General features: G+C 44.8%; 1 protein-coding gene and 1 non-coding gene across 2 annotated transcripts; one reads left to right on the top strand and one right to left on the bottom strand.

Moving 5' to 3' along the window:
• The first annotated feature begins 290 nt into the window (after positions 1-290).
• On the top strand, positions 291-13,285 carry LOC136427419 (peptidyl-glycine alpha-amidating monooxygenase A-like). Its single transcript, XM_066416258.1, has 11 exons — positions 291-495; positions 2,321-2,372; positions 3,178-3,256; positions 3,792-3,970; positions 4,339-4,417; positions 8,006-8,146; positions 10,255-10,371; positions 10,970-11,188; positions 11,710-11,993; positions 12,418-12,536; positions 12,937-13,285. Exons 1-11 carry the CDS (start codon positions 334-336, stop codon positions 13,057-13,059), a joined length of 1,554 nt encoding a protein of 517 aa, XP_066272355.1. The 5' UTR covers positions 291-333; the 3' UTR covers positions 13,060-13,285.
• On the bottom strand, positions 8,175-8,247 carry Trnar-ccg (transfer RNA arginine (anticodon CCG)). Its single transcript has one exon. It is a non-coding gene; the product is annotated as a tRNA-Arg (tRNA).

Below are 13,285 nucleotides of genomic sequence, written 5' to 3'. Positions count from 1 at the left end.
CAACAACCTCCCTGTCGCCTAAATTGGATTTGTATAACCCTTGACTTCATAATTAGAATATTATGCAAAATGTAAAATAATGACTGAAAAGACAGCAAAACACACAAAGCGTAAAAAGATTCGTTTTTTATCTATAAAATATATTGAAGGAACTGTCAAATCTTAGGTCGCAGCGAGGTCGCCATCCAAGTGGAACGCGGCAGTAAGATTGAGTTGGAAGGGATGACGAGCTACAGGTTATTACGTTCCTCGCGTCCCACACGTTGACGTACCGTCCGGAGTGTACGTAAGCGGCGACGCACTCGCCCGCACCTGCGCTGTGTAGTCCCAACCATGGCGCCCGGTGTGCGGGCCGTGTTGACGGGAATATGTCTCGCCGCCTTCGCTAACATATGTTTGTCTTACCCGACGTGGGACAACCCCTGGTGGCCTCGAGATTTACTGGAAAAATTCGACGCAACGTTTGAAGAATTGGAGCGGCAGCGTCCTCCGCAGGTAAGAGTGAAAAAGGCGCACGGGCGTTTGATGCCGACTTTGTTTACGCAGTGAGGGAAATGTTGTTTTACCTCCATGATAGTCAAATCAGCAAACACTGCGGCATGTGTTTGCATATTCAAAGATTGTGACGTGAGCAACTGCGCGTTGTGTTTTGGTAAAATGATTAAAAAGCGATGATACCGCGAACAAACCATGGCCACCTGTTTGAATACTGCGTTCTGATATCACTTAATCAATGCCAAAGGCTTGTCACGTTTCGCAGTAAATTGTACAAAGACTGACGAAATATTTCCATCTTTCTGATCTGTATCACCCGAGCAGGGTTTTAGTCAGATTTCCCGTATGTCTCTTGATTCTGATCGTTTTTGACGGCGTGTCTTTCAAGCATCCGCGAGGAAATCTATCTCTATCCGCGCTCGCGGCGAAAAGCCGGGGTTCGTTTTGCTTCGTGACCACTCATACTATCCATCACCCTACTGCGATGTCAGAACCCTGTTAATGGAGATGCAGTCGTGTCTTCGATTGAATAAACTCCCCTGGAGATGCCTCTTCTGCTGAAACACCTACGTTCGTAGTCGCCCTGAACCAACTGGCTATTCTGCCGTCGTCTTTTATACATAAAGTACCCATGTATACCACTAGCACAACCAAAGGACAGCTCCTTGTGTTATGTAAGCGACCCTATGGATGCCCCGTGTCGTCAAGATTAATATAGCTCTAAGGTCACTGAACTTTTTTGGACAAGCTCCCTATTACTCCTAGTTGTATTCTATAAGAATCCGATTTAAGAAACCAGCGCACGTCCTGTGTGCTAGGGTGAATGCAGGCGCTATTAAGGGCGAATGAACATACATACAAATGTTGAAAAAGAGATATTACAGCTACTCTCCAAGCAGAGGTTGAATGGGCAGATCGTCACCGTTTTATCATATGCCGTCATTTTTTGTCGCTAGCCCATTCAAATTAGAATGGGCTAGCGACAAAAAATGACGGCATATGATAAAACGGTGACGATCTGCCCATTCAACCTCTGCTTGGAGAGTAATTACAGCAACCTTACACAGCTCATTGTAGCGACCCGAAATAAACTTCGGATGAAAATTAATACCATACCAAAAGCCTTATGACATGTTCCTGAACATGAATACGTGATTGAATTGACTTTGTCTCAAATGGAATTGGGGTGTTATCAAAATATCATTTCTGGTTGCGTCAGCGCTGTGAGGGGGAGTACATCCTACACTCGCCCCCGCACGGCCGCTTCATACATGAAACATGCTGGAACATGGCTTCTACAAGATCCACATTTCCTGGCAATTACGGGATGGCTCGCTAAAAGTAGCAGGGGGTGGGGCTAAACATTTCTATGCTTTCTTTACTCTGGAAAAGGATAAGGATATAGATAGTTCAGACCTTAAAGTGCCTAATGGCACACAGGTCAGCAAATTTCCTTGCTGATTCAGGTCTTTTAGTGGCAAGGTACAGGGAGGGCTTGCTCAAGGCATCTTCTCAAACACGGGACCTCCATATTACGTCCCCTCTGAAAGACGAAGGTCGTGTCGTATATTCTAAATAAGATCAAATGAGTTGCTAATTTCTAAGAAAATTGTCTCTAACTAGGCCTTTTTATCAACCTCGCGGAATGTCATGTCAACACGACACCCTCTCCAGATTGTTAGTGGTTTGTCCCTTTTGCTGGCGACATGAATTTTCGGCTGTTACATTAGCTCTCTTGACACAGATCATTAGATTACCCCCAGTAGATATACATTATTCAACACGTAGATGTTTCAATTTACATGTTATTCCCATGTTCCCACAGGGACCGTTTGTTTGTACTACCCTGAAGTCATGGAGGGTGGAGAATTTGATAGGTAAGAAAATGCATAACGACACACAGAATGAACGATTGAGCGAACCAGGTTGTTGCACTAGGGATCGAAAATTTGGAATGATCGTTATCTGATTAGTCCTGTTTAATTGTTGGTTAAGCTTGATTATTATTGACAACGAGGATAATTCTCATGTAGGTATTAACTGTGCCATTGGACCGTTCGCTATTTGACTGTCACAGCGTAAATCATGTTTTGTACCTTTGTGGGCCTAAACTTTAATACGGATAGAACAGCAGAAATTCATTACTGTATCATCCCTCTTCACGTTCAATGACGCAATAGAAACAGTGACCAAGACTCATAGTGGATTTGTAAGATCTCCTCCCATTGGAAATGTGGGCAGGAATATATCTTTATTTTCTGGTAATCAAACTCTGGCTTTGACGCTTTCTGCAGCAAAGTTCTCTCGCAGGAGGAATACAGGGTAACGTTGGTTAACATAAAATCGCCATTTTTCCCATAATGGTTGATTGAAATCAATCTGGCAGAACAATAAACCATCCTTTTTTCCGTTATTCTGTCAGTATCATGTATAACCTTTGCACTAATGCTATATATGTTAGATTTTCTCTCTAGTCGTGCTGACACCATAATATTTCAACTAGCACATATCCCTGAAATAAACCCTTTCTAAAAATGGCGAATTTAAATACCCCGTGAATTTATGTTAACCAACGTTACCGAACGTCTACTGCGACAAACAACCTGAGGTGTAATTAATAGTTCCCTAGACAGTCATACAACCTTTGCCGTAACCTTTAACCCCTGGTCCGATGTTTTACAGCCTCGGGTACAGAAGGAGACAGGATCGACCGAATCATCGGCTATGGTTGCGAACAGCCAGCCTCCTCACAGACCACGTGGTAAGGATATGTCCATGCAACGTCAATGTGAACGTCATATTCCAAACTAGCCTCTACCAGACGTGGCTCCAGACTGTATCTATCGGCTGGCCAACTCCTCTATTTGGCCGATTTCTACTCTTTCCAGCCACGTCTGGAGCCTGGTAGACGTGGCAAACTGTATCTATCAGCTGGCCAACTCCTCTATTTGGCCGATTTCTACTCTTTCCAGGCACGTCTTGAGCCTGGTAGAGGCTAATTCCAAACTGTTATAACCAACGCAGCATAGAGTAGAACTAAGCTGGCGTGAATGGTCTACGCGCGAGAAGAAAATCATGAGAGACGGTTCCAATTTGTAGACCTACGGCTCAGCGGATGACGGACGATCTGTTCGGTCATCCTGTAAAGGTCTGGCTTTAGAATATGGTTTAAAGCTGTCTATAATGTAGGCATCGTATTCCAAACTACTATATCATGGGAGGCCGACACATTAGACCAACCGTGAAATTTCACATAAAGGTTTAAGGCTACCTCTAACGTGTACTGTGTTGACCAGGATTTGCGAGCCGAGCCGGCCTGACACGGTGTGCGCAGGCCCGGTGTTGGGGACGGTGTTTAACTGGGAGAAGGAGCGGGAGGCCGGCCCGGGACAGACCAGCATGATGGAGGAGGAGGATGTAGAGGTGGGCCCGGGAGACATCAACACTGTCGTCCTGGCCATGCGATTCACCGATGGTACATTATCAAAACTCCCCTATAGCTTCTCCTAATGTCCAAATATGTTCCCTAATCCCCCCCCACTCCTCGCTGCCCAAAATAAAAAAAAGGTTCTTCCCTACGTCAATTTGTTTTTGTTTTCCTTTCTTTCACTTCTTGTCCCCAGATAATTTTTGGCAGTTTCTCCCAGTTAATATCAGGTCCTTTCATCCGCTTCAAGTCGCCTGTTCTTTAATTTCTTCCCCAGTTCTCAGTCTGCATTGAGAAAGTCCTCCTTTGTCCCCTTTTCACTCCGTCACTTTCTTTGTTCCGTCCGGTCACGTATGACTTATAGTGTGCACTGAACCTCTGCTCCAGTTTCAATGCTCTTTTCTTGCCTCCCATAGATGGAGAAGAAGAGGGTGAAGAGGAGGAAACCGTCCAAGGAGATAAAAACAAACAGGACGCCCAGTCAGTAGATGAACGGTAGGTAGTATCTAGCTTTCTTCATCATAAGATTATTTGCTTCAATGTCTTAATCTCCAAGCAGATCTACACGGTGCGGACTGGAGCTTATCTGACTGACGGGGGCTTCTCTGGCTAGCATATACGATTTTCGGTGCACCGTGTAGATCTGCTTGGAGATTATTTTTGATCTACTAAGGGCGAGGCGTCTTTGTTTGATTAGTTTTGTTTTCACGTATTAGTCTGTAGTAAGGTATCAACACATTGGACATGCCCCTTGTTTCACCCCTCCCACACACGTCTTTTGTACCTGTATCTGTATTGCAGGTCACGATAACCGCACTTTGGCGTAACACCAGTTTCGCAGACACGCGGCGCGGTAGCAGCTAGTTATAATCATATTCCCCAAACTGAGGTTTCGGTCGATGCCTAACGTCACGGTCCGTTCACACTTGTGCGTATATTCAAGTCTGTATGAGATGAGTTGCACATTAATATTTCTTTGGTTTACGTTAAGTTTGCGGCCGAAGAAAGTAATCGGTTCAGTTTCCAGGCTGCACAGTGGTCGGTCAAAGTAGAAAATAACTTTTCCCCGTAAACCTTACCTAAACCAAAAAAATGTCAATACGCAACTCATACGGACTTCAATATACGCACAGGTGTGAACAGGGCCTTAGTAGTGATTGAGATTTCTTTCGTTTCCAAGTATGTCTTTCGTCTGTGGAGAGAGGCAGACGAAAGAAGGCGGCGACAACTACTAGACCGAAACCTCTGCTTGGAAAATTGTTATACTGTACTACAGTGTAAACCTAAGTTCTGTACTCTCCAAGCAAGCAGAGGAGTGATTCCAACTGGTTTTTGACGTGTTTTTTTAGGCGTTTTTGTCGGGCTGTCTACTTTGTTGTGTTTGTTTGTTTGTTTTTATCTCTAGAAAAGACACACAAAAAACATGACCAAGTAGAAAGCTCCACAAAAACGCCTAAAAACACGTCAAAAACCAGCCGGAATCACTCCTCTGCTTGCTTGGAGAGTAAACTTCTGCACATCCAGCTCATCGTGAAGAAGTACTGTACTTGGTGGCAACGAATTCTACTGTACTATTCTAGGAAAATACGACCGTTTGAACTGATCAATCCTAGGTTGATAACTCTGGTACTTGGCGAAGGCATGATCATTTTTTGTTCCTTTTAATCTGGTATTAGGCCATGTTGATTTGACTATTTTGGATGACATCCTCTGGGAACCCCAAAACTGATGCGAGCGTGAGAATAAAAAAAGTTTGGCCCAAAAAACGTTGCCATCATTATGAAATAATCAGGAAGGTTTAACAAATGACGAAAGACAGAAGCTGTTGACTTGAAGATTTATCAACACTGGTTTGCCTTATGTATTGAGAGCAAAAAACAAAGCTTCGTTGAAATCTTGCTGAAAAAAAAGCTGTCCTGTATTTGCATCAGTCATGTCAAACAAGTGGCACTTTCATCGACAACAAAAACTCATTCGATCATCCAAGATAAAAGTATTTCAGGAAAAAATCGTTTTGACACTCCTTTTAGAGGCTGCAAAGACCCTGTTGAATTCTTTCAAATAAACATTTCAATTCATACATACATACATACATACATACAAAAAACACAGCGTAGTAACATGTAGTGTGACTGCCCATTTTAAAATACGCCGATGGTATCACAGCTACCCCTATCTGTTTTTGTAAATACTGCATTACCGCCATCAATGACTGCAGTTTTCACAAGAATCGACAAAGGTCGCTAGTAGACCGTCTGTGACCCGTTGTCATGGTCTGAGCCTCCCCGGGCTGTCGAGCCTTCCTTACCTTATATGGACAGCAAATATATACACTAGATTTGATGCGTTTTTCTACAAACATGACTAGCGAGACGCATGACTCAGGTCTGTACAAGTTAAAAAGATTGTTGATTTAGAACAGTGGAAATGATATTGTTACGCAGCTTTGTCTTTGTAACAATGTTCCACTTCAACGAGTCTTCAATCGTTGTTTTGTTATATCAACGCCATTCAGGCTTAGCCACCTTTGCAGGCCGTAACCGCCGGTCCCACAAGCAGATACGGTCCCCAAGCAGATACAGTTCCCTAGCCAAAGAACCTGGCCCCGATAAGTTGAACTTGAAAATCGTGAATCGGCGCTCCCCCAAAAAATAAACGCCGGTGCCGTCCGGGAGGCCTGTAAAGGACCCTAATTCAGGCTACTTTTTGTGTCTGCGATGTTCATATACACACTGTATAAAGGATTGAATTATGCGTCTCGCTAGTCATGTTTGTAGAAAAACGCATCAAATCTAGTGTATATATTTTCTGTCCATATAAGGTTAAAGGAAGGCTCAACTGCCCGGGGAGGCTCAGGTATTCCTCACCGTGCGTGACACCGGGTCACAGACGGTCTACTAGCGACGTCTGTCGATTCCTGTCAAAACTACAGTAATTGATAGCGGCAATGCAGTATTGACAAAAACAGTTAGGGGTCGCTGTGATACCGTCGGAATCACGGAGTCTCTATCAAAATTTGATACTTCGATCGAATGAGTCTCAAAGTCTTGAGGGGACAGGATACCGGTGGCTGACAAGGTCGTCAAAAAACTTTCAAGGATTCTAAATTATTTCAAACCGTTGTTGTTAGGCCATGTTGATTTGATTATATGGATGACATCCTCTGGGAATCCCAAAACTGATACGAGCGTGCGAATAAAAAAAGGTTTGGCCCCCAAAAAATTGCCTTTATCATGGAATCTAAGTAAGTGGTCAGGAAGGTTGAACAAACTAATAAACACATAGAGTATGGTCTACCGAATAATCCATTCTTCTTTTTCCGCATTTTCTTCTTTGACTTTGGATACTACGATATTATATTATATTACTACTCGTTTCCCAAAATATTTTATGCTCTTCAGGGAGTATATTTGCTCTTTTGCAGCTGTTTTGTACGATGTATGGTCCAAAACTTTTTGTTGTTGTTTGAAACAGACGAAAATTGATGCGCGCGCGGATGTCATCCAATAACCTAGCTTATTCGGTTGCGTTATGTGGCAGATCCTACGGTGCGGACTGGAGCTTATCTGGCCGGCTAGCATATGCGATTTTCGGTGCACCGTGTAGATCTGCTTGGAGATTATCAATGTCTTTGCTCATTTGTGATATCTGTGATTCCTAGACTCTTAGGCTAAGAAAAGATAGCACATTTGCAACATTTTTAAGAAGGTCATTTAAAGGTTAGAGTTGTCTTAGTGCAGACTCCCCAAAGCAAAAGCTACTTTTCTAAAATACATTTTCCGCGAGAAACACAAGCTCTTCATAATATGTCGGTTGTATTTGGGGCTGCATTTGGGGTCGCGTGGCGCAACAGCAGGGTTTTCGGCCAGAGTCCAACGGTCCCGGGTTCGAATCCCACTGACGTCACTAATCTTGTGCCCTTGGGGAAAAGGCACTTTACACGACTTTCCTATATGTCAATAAAGATTTCTATATGTATTATGTGTGTGGGTCACAACACCAGCAATAGCTGCCTGTGTCCCACGTGTATTACATTGTTGCAATTCTAACAAAATCAAATAATGTCTGTTTGCCTTTCTGCAGCGGAACAGAAGACAGTTCCCTTCAGGTAGTGGAGGACTGGCCTGTCCAGAACCTGGAGCTGGGACAGGTGTCCGGAGTGGCCGTGTGTCCGGCTGGACACGTCCACGTGTTCCACAGGGGGGACAGGGTCTGGGACTCCAGGTGAGACCGCAAAAATGAAAGCGTGAAACGACCCTGATGGGACTCGAACCCACAATCTCCCGCTCCGGAGGCGGACGCCTTATCCATTAGGCCACAGGGTCTTAATGCACTTATCTTCACGAAGCCGTTACGGTGTTGCAATTGATCGGCATATTGTATATTTTTGCGAAACGTAAAGATATTCATGTGGGTACGACACATAATTAATTTTATAAAGTAGCATTGAATTGAAGACCTCGTACCTTCGTCAAATATCTAGAACTTCTTGTTTAATTTATTATTGTGAATTTCTCGCTAGTTCGAATTCTCGCTAACAATTGGGCCCAGCCAACCTCCCCATCCTGTCAGTCTCCGGTTACAATATCTTTCACCTCACATCCTGTCACTCTACGGACACATGGAAGGACAAGCAAACACACAGACCGAAAGCAGTACCTCCGTTTTCACGGAGATAAGGCAACATGGCTCACTTTAGCAAATATACAAATGTAACTGCCTCCTTTGTCAGTACTGGACAACCAGTACGGAAGTGGTCGTCAGAACAGGAGCTCCAGTACTGAGACTTTCTCAGTACTGGACTTCCTGTACTGGGCAGCTTCAGTACTGGGAACCCTACTGTCAGGACTGGAAACCGTAGCCTCCGATGCAGACTCCTCCCGGCTGTTTTCTTTTTCAACTTACGGTTTTATACTATCACATTTTTTTTTCTTATTGCTGGCCGGGAATAAGAAAAAAAATGTAATAGTATAACACCGTAACTTGAAAAAGAAAACAGCCGGGAGGAGTTTTCCTTTCATAGACTTCATAGAGTGCTGAGACTCTAACGAGCGTATAACGCTATTTTCAGGGCTTAGTCAGGCTTAGTTAACTTACAACTTTCACAGTGGACTAGATAACTTGTCTGCAATTAGCCTTCGGGCATGAACTTGCAATAAAGTTATTATTAGTATCATTTAAATGTACAGACAACTATTATATATACTGATACAGAAAATCCAAAACTGTCCAGTCGGTCCAAACAATGGATCATCCTTGCCAGTACTAATAGAACGTGAGTACAGGACGCCCAGTTCCGAAATAATTTGAGGTCTCGGCTTCCAGTACTGAAGAGTCATTATTTACTGGTAAATCCAGTACGGAACCCGTTACATCCGTAAATCGGCACTCGGTTATCCAGTGCTGAATGACCTCCGCACTGGGTAACCAGTACCGAATGACCGTTGACCTAGCCGGAACGCAAATCCGTACTGGAACCCGAGTGCCGAGAGGAGTTCAGCTCTGGAACCCGAGTACCGAAACAAATTCAGTACTGGACGCCCAGTGCTGACGAAGCTTCGGTACTGGAATAAAGCCGTTCCGTACTGGAATTCTTGTACGGAACTTCCTTCCGTACTGGGGGCCGAGTATCGGCGCCATTTCCTCCACGGGTTCCGTACTGGGCGCCTAGTAAGGAGCCGGTTACATCTGTATATTTGCCTCACTTTACCACTGTGCGGACTTGACTCTCAATCGCTTAGAAATGTTGAGCCTGCTCAAGATGTTTACGCTTGCTCAATATTGAAACACCACTTCTGAATGTATGGTCCTTTCTGTTTGGCGTCGTGTAGTTTTTGGTCCATAATCCAGAGGTCCTGCATTCAAATCCTCTGACATGCCATCAATGTTGTGCCCAAGGGAAAGGCAATGGATACCTGACTTCGGTTGGGGATAATTAGGTTTGGGAGGTAATAGGCGGTGGAAGGACAGGGATGGGCTCCGTCTTCCAATACCCTGCCCTTGACACAGTGGATAATAACCCACTGCCCCTATGGCATCAAAAACACTGTGTGACTACATTTACCTTTACGTACCTTTTATGGCCCGCTGTGAACGTTTTTCATCTTGTTTCAAAAGGACCATGTCATGTGACTACATCTACCTTTACCTACCCTTTATGGCCCTTTATGAACGTTTTTCAGCTCGTTTCAAAAAGACTATGTGATTACATTTACCTTTACCTACCCTTTATGGCCCTTTGTGAACGTTTTTCCTCGTTTCAAAATGACTATGTGACTACATTTACCTTTACCTAACGTTACCTTTTATGGCCCTTTGTGAACGTTTTTCAGCTCGTTCGATGACGAGAACGTGTACCAGCAGCAGGACCTGGGGCCGATCCAGACGGACACGGTAGTGGAGCTGGACCCCAGCACGGGGGACCTGGTGCGCAGCTGGGGGAAGGGCATGTGAGTCTTCTGCCGCTCGGGTGTTGTTGTTGTTCACCTTGTAGTGCCTAGTGGCACATATGGAGGGCTGCAAGTTTCCCTGCTGTTTCTTTATCAGTATCTGTATTTTTTTTACAGGGAAGGGCTGCTAACCCTTACCCTTTAACGTGCTCGAGGCATTTCCTCGAACACGGGACCCCCATTTTACGTCCCTTCCGATAGACGGTTGCAGCCCCAACCGAGATGCCCTTCCCAGGATTTGAACCGGATGTGGGGTTCAAGAATCTCCAACAGACCTTTGAAATGAAAATAGTTACATTTCCTATTTGCCCCGTGCCAAGAAAACGGCGTAGCCAGAAACTGATGACAAAGAATAGGTCGTCACTTTGTAACATCTTATGGATCACATTAGTGCACGCATTGGTTTCCACTGATTTTGAAAAAAATGCTCCCCACCAAAGATGGTCAAACATTATGACAAGACAATATCGACAATGGAATAATTTATGTCTTATTTTAGACTTTGAGTGTACCTGAGTGCCTTACTAAACGCATGCATATGATTACTTTTCAGACAGATTAACCACATTCTAAAGTACCGACAAATTCTTGTCATTAGATTCTTCCTGCCCCACGGCCTGGCCATGGACGGGGACGGGAACTACTGGCTGACGGACGTCGCCATGCACCAAGTCTTCAAGTTCCCCGCCAGCGGCGACTCGGTGCCCCTCCTGACCCTTGGAGAGGCCTTCCAGCCCGGAAGTGACGACAAACACTTCTGTAAGCCCACCGATGTGGCAGTGGACGACAGAACCGGAGACTTCTTTGTTGCAGACGGGTAAGGACTTGTTTAGGAGTTAAAAAACGACTTAAAAGTATCAACATTAATGTAGCTGTATAGTAGACGCATCTTACACTTCATTGTTTCTCTTATCAATATAGCTTAGAACCTATGTGTAGATTGTACTTTGAGAGTTTAATGTCAGTAGCTTGTAAACGTATATAACGCTTTGCCTTACATTGTACCTGTTACGATTGTTATGCAATGAACTTTGACTTCGAAAAGATTTCCTCTCTGACCAAATGAAGGAAACTTTGATTTCCTGACACATTCTTTTTTTAAAAGTCAAATGAAGATTGTTCATAATTTTTATGCAATAAACTTTGACTTGACTTCGAAAAGGTTTCCTCTGTGAAAGAAGGAATGAAGGAAACTTTGATTTCCTGGCGCATTGCGTTCTAAAAGTCAAATAAAGATTGTTTATAATTGAAAAACTGCAGGCAGAAAGCCATTACTGCGATGGTTCTTTGAACGATGAAAGTACAGATACCTTACTGAAAGCCACTTGTTGTCCGTAGCTACTGCAACAGTCGCGTCATGAAGTTCTCCAAGGACGGGGCCCTCCTGCTGCAGTGGGGCCGCCCCAGCCCCCCGGGGTACGGCCTGTCCGGCCCTCCCCCCGGGACCTTCCGTATCCCCCACTCCCTGGCCATGGTACCGGACCGTGGGGAGGTGTGCGTGGCAGACAGAGAGAACGGGCGGGTGCAGTGTTTCGACATCAGAGAGGGCAAGTTCACCAGAATGTTCCGTGAGAGAGAGTTTGGAGGCCGAGTGTTTGCTGTGGACTACAACCCTGACCAAGGTAAGAGTACCCGTCAAATACAGACAACACAAGGGCCGTAGCTTCCGCCCGAACACAAACTAGACACTCCAGGGTGCTCCATTTGATAAGCTGTCTATCTTACTCTCTGTAGATGAATTGCGTCTCGTGAACGAAAGTTGTATGGGGTCTTGCTCTACCATTTGCAAGAAGAGAAACTTAAACCGGCACGCTACATCATGCTAAGACTAACATGGAAAGTTAGTAATGTAGTGATATATATAATCAAATAGATGGTATTAGACAAGAAGTTCCAACAGTGGCCACAAAGCAGTGGACAGAGTAGCGGGTGGCTATCTCCGAGTACCGCCCGTAACCGCAAATCAGTGTACAGAACGAATGGCTATCTCCGAGGTGCTAGAACGCCATCAAAAGCAGGTAACCCTAAAACTTGGTGTTTTCACAGGGGGCGTTCTGCACCTTGTGAACGGACCGACGTTGGTTGGCGCCACCCTGCCTGTGGAGGGCTTCACGGTCAGGTTCAACGACGGGGAGATCCTGGACACGTGGCGACCAACCGCAAGGGTAGGGCACGAGCATTGACCTCCAAACAGATCTTTACCGGTAGCAAAAAATGCCAAACAAGACAGTGTCCATGAGCCACCTGGACATTGCCATGTATACTGCTTTCGGACGTTAGTTAAGTTTTTTTCAGCCACCGGAAAATCTGTTTGAAGAACAAGCATACGTAGATGTTCAGACCAATGGATGAAACACAATAATGTCTAATGCCGGTGAACCATAGCCGTTTTCTCTATTGGTTACGGGGAAAGGCAACAGAGAGGTTATAAATCTCAAAATGTTGGCCTTTGATACTAGAATGTCATGTCTAAAATGTAACCTTAAGTTTCACCAACTTTTGAAAAAATTTCTTCTTGCACCTTTGATAATAGAACTTTTCTGCGTGATATTTTCCCCCTTCCAGGGCTTCAGCCAGCCCCATGACGTAGCCTCTGCTCCAGACGACTCCGCGGTCTATGTGGCGGAGATCGGCCCCAACAAAGTGTGGAAGTTCGTTCCCGCCAACGAGCAACCCAACGTCATCTGACCTGCATAGCCTCGAGTCAGCACATAGGCTCAGTTCACATTCGGTGAAATCTTTACCAATTAATCCGCTGAAAGGGCCAAATGTGGTTTTCTAGGTCACTGATTAGACGGTTTTGATAGAGGAATGTTTTTTCGAGGACCTGACCGTTGGCGACCTTCTGATATGTTGTTTTGGTAGGCTCTACCAGCCTCCGCGGGTCGCTGGGAAAATAGTAGAAATTGGCCAA

Source organism: Branchiostoma lanceolatum, chromosome 2 (genome assembly GCF_035083965.1).
Source record: "Branchiostoma lanceolatum isolate klBraLanc5 chromosome 2, klBraLanc5.hap2, whole genome shotgun sequence".
Taxonomy (NCBI): Eukaryota; Metazoa; Chordata; class Leptocardii; order Amphioxiformes; family Branchiostomatidae; genus Branchiostoma; species Branchiostoma lanceolatum.
The sequence above is the reverse complement of the archived record's forward strand: the minus strand, read 5'-3'. Positions and strand labels throughout refer to the sequence as shown.

Excerpts from the sequence above, each read along its gene's own strand:
- LOC136427419 (XM_066416258.1), top strand. The coding sequence starts at position 334 with ATGGCGCCCGGTGTGCGGGCCGTGTTGACGGGAATATGTCTCGCCGCC. Across the intron at positions 3,971-4,338 it reads GGCCATGCGATTCACCGATG|ATGGAGAAGAAGAGGGTGAA; the intron begins GTACATTATCAA and ends TGCCTCCCATAG. Across the intron at positions 11,994-12,417 it reads GGACTACAACCCTGACCAAG|GGGGCGTTCTGCACCTTGTG; the intron begins GTAAGAGTACCC and ends GTGTTTTCACAG.